Genomic DNA, 2,548 nt, shown 5'->3' with positions numbered 1-2,548 from the left:
ATTAAATTATTTACTCATTTAAGAAACTGTTTTGTTCTTTAAATAGGTGAATATTGGTCCAGTTACAACTTTTCGAATGATGAAGGAAATTGTTGGAGGATATGATAACATCGGTGCATCTAAGCAAGATTTCAAAATTTTCCATACAGATTTGAAAGCATACATTCAAGGAAGTGATGCTCAAATGTTCGTGGATAACTTTACCAACAAATAGCTAATGTGGAGCACTTTTTTCTTTGATTTTGAGATGGATGAAGATAATTGCCTTTGTAGAGCATTATGGGCTGACCCCCTTAGTAAAAAGAGTTACGCTCTATTTGGTGATATGGTATCCTTTGATACCACATACCAAACCAATAGGTAATTCATAAAAAGCACAATTCATTTTTATGTTATAGCTATAGCTTAACATAATAACTTTGTTTTAAATGAACTTAGTATAATTGTTTGCTTATTTCACAAATGAGCATTGAGTTATAAGCTCATTTCAGAAATGAGCATTCAATTATTTGCTCATTTGACAAATGAGCTTATAACTCAATGCTAATTTGTGAAATAAGCAAATAATTATGCTAATTGATTGAATTATTTCAGTAGCTGATGACAATTCTGATTTCATAATCTGATTTCAGATTCTATTACAGATTGCGACTGCGTGTATGTATGTGTATGTGTGTGTGTGGGTGTCTGTGTCAAAGTACGTGTGTCTGTGTATTTATGTGTGTGTGTGTAGTTATTTGATCATTTAAAATTTAATCTGTATGTGTAAACAGGTACAACATGGTGTTTACTCCATTTACAGGGGTTGACCATCATAAGAGCTGCATTACTTTTGCTGTTGGTTTCATAGCGAAGAAAGATATAGTGTCATTTTAGTGGTTGTTCAGATCATTTCTCAAGGCCATGGGTGGAAATGAACCAAATTGTATGATTAGAGATCAAGATCCAGCAATGAAAATTGTTGTTAAAAGTGTGTTTATCAAGACTAAACATCGCTTCTGTATGTGGCACATAATGAAAAAGTTACCATATAAGGTGGAGAAATCAATCATCCAAGAAGAAACTGGTTTCCTAAACAAATTATGTGCTGGTGTTTGGCATCTTGAAATTGACCTTGCTGAGTTTGAAGAAAGGTGGAACAAGGTGATGGTTGAATACCACTTGGAAAAACATGAGTGGTTAGGTTATACTAACTTTGTCTTTTATGAATTTCAATATGAGGTTGAAATTGCTTGTTTTTCTTATGGTGTTGATGAATTGAAGAAAGAAAATGGATTGAAAGTTGCAAAAGTAAGTGAAGGAAATCGGATTAGAACATTTGATGTTGTGTTTAATCCAACTAACTATGACACCACATGTTCTTGCAAGCTATTTTATAGACAAGGAATTCCATGTAGACATATGATTTGGGTTTGGAAAGCAAAAAGGTTTGAAACCATTCCTGAGCAGTACATGCTATACAGATGGACTACTATGGCACTGAAAAAGCCAATTTTTGACTTGGGTGGAAACCTGTTGGAGCAATGTGCTAATTTAATTGATAAGAAAAAATTGTTAAATGATTTGTGGTCAGAGATACACACTTGTGTAAGTTTGGCAGAAAGCAATGATGAAGATATTCAAGTTCTTGTGATAAATCTTCAAGGAATAAGAAAGGATTTGGAGGCTAAGAGGATTGCAAGGAATAATGAAACAATAGGAAGGGCAAACAACAAAGGACAAGACATTGAGCTATTGATTGGAGCTAGTGTGCCAACTGAAATAATTGTCAAACCCCCAAAAATTTCAAAGAATAAAGGGACTGGAGTTCATGTATCAAATGAAGAGACTTCAAAAGAGAAAGGGGTTGAGATTGATGTGCTAAATGTTTAACCAAAAGGTAGAAGTGCAAAAAGGCCGAAGGGAGAAAAAGAAAAGGTTGTAGAACAAAACCAGAAAAAGAAGAGATTATGTGGAGGTTGTGGTAAATTGAGTAATCATGATATTAGAAATTGTCCAAACAAAGTATAGTGATACTTTTATACAAATATAAAAGTTAATATTTTTATATAAATATAAGATTTAGCATTTTATATTTTTAATTTTGTTGAAATGAGCAAATAGTTAATGCTCATTTGTCAAATAAGTAAACATTCCTTTTAATAATACATTAAATCAACAACCATTTGGCAAATGAACAATTATATACTGTTTGGCGAATGAACAATTGTTTACTCATTATAGAGCAATATGGGCTGACCCCCTTTGTAAAAAGAGTTATGCTCTATTTGGTGATATGGTATCTTTTGATACCACATACCAAACCAATAGGTAATTCATAAAAATCACAATTCATTTTTATGTTATAACTATAGCATAACTTAATAACTTTCTTTTTAAATGAACTTAGTATAATTGTTTTCTTATTTCTCAAATGAGCATTGACTTTTTAACTCATTTCAGAAATGTGCATTCAATTATTTGCTCATTTTCCAAATGAGTTTATAACTCAATGCTAATTTGTGAAATAAGCAAACAATTATGCTAATTGATTGAATTATTTAAGTAG

At 31.7% G+C, this 2,548-nt stretch overlaps 1 protein-coding gene across 1 annotated transcript; it reads left to right on the top strand.

Annotated features, from left to right (window-relative positions):
• Nucleotides 1–903: 903 nt before the first annotated feature.
• Nucleotides 904–1,872, top strand: LOC130828695 (protein FAR1-RELATED SEQUENCE 5-like). Its single transcript, XM_057694657.1, has one exon. It carries the CDS (start codon nucleotides 904–906, stop codon nucleotides 1,870–1,872), a length of 969 nt encoding a protein of 322 aa, XP_057550640.1.
• Nucleotides 1,873–2,548: the final 676 nt, after the last annotated feature.

This window comes from Amaranthus tricolor, chromosome 12 (assembly GCF_026212465.1).
Source record: "Amaranthus tricolor cultivar Red isolate AtriRed21 chromosome 12, ASM2621246v1, whole genome shotgun sequence".
In the NCBI taxonomy this organism is placed as follows: domain Eukaryota; kingdom Viridiplantae; phylum Streptophyta; class Magnoliopsida; order Caryophyllales; family Amaranthaceae; genus Amaranthus; species Amaranthus tricolor.
Note: the sequence above shows the minus strand (reverse complement) of the source record. Positions and strands in the feature narration are given on the sequence as shown.

What these genes read in the sequence shown, in the direction of transcription:
- LOC130828695 (XM_057694657.1), top strand. Translation starts at nt 904, where the DNA reads ATGGGTGGAAATGAACCAAATTGTATGATTAGAGATCAAGATCCAGCA.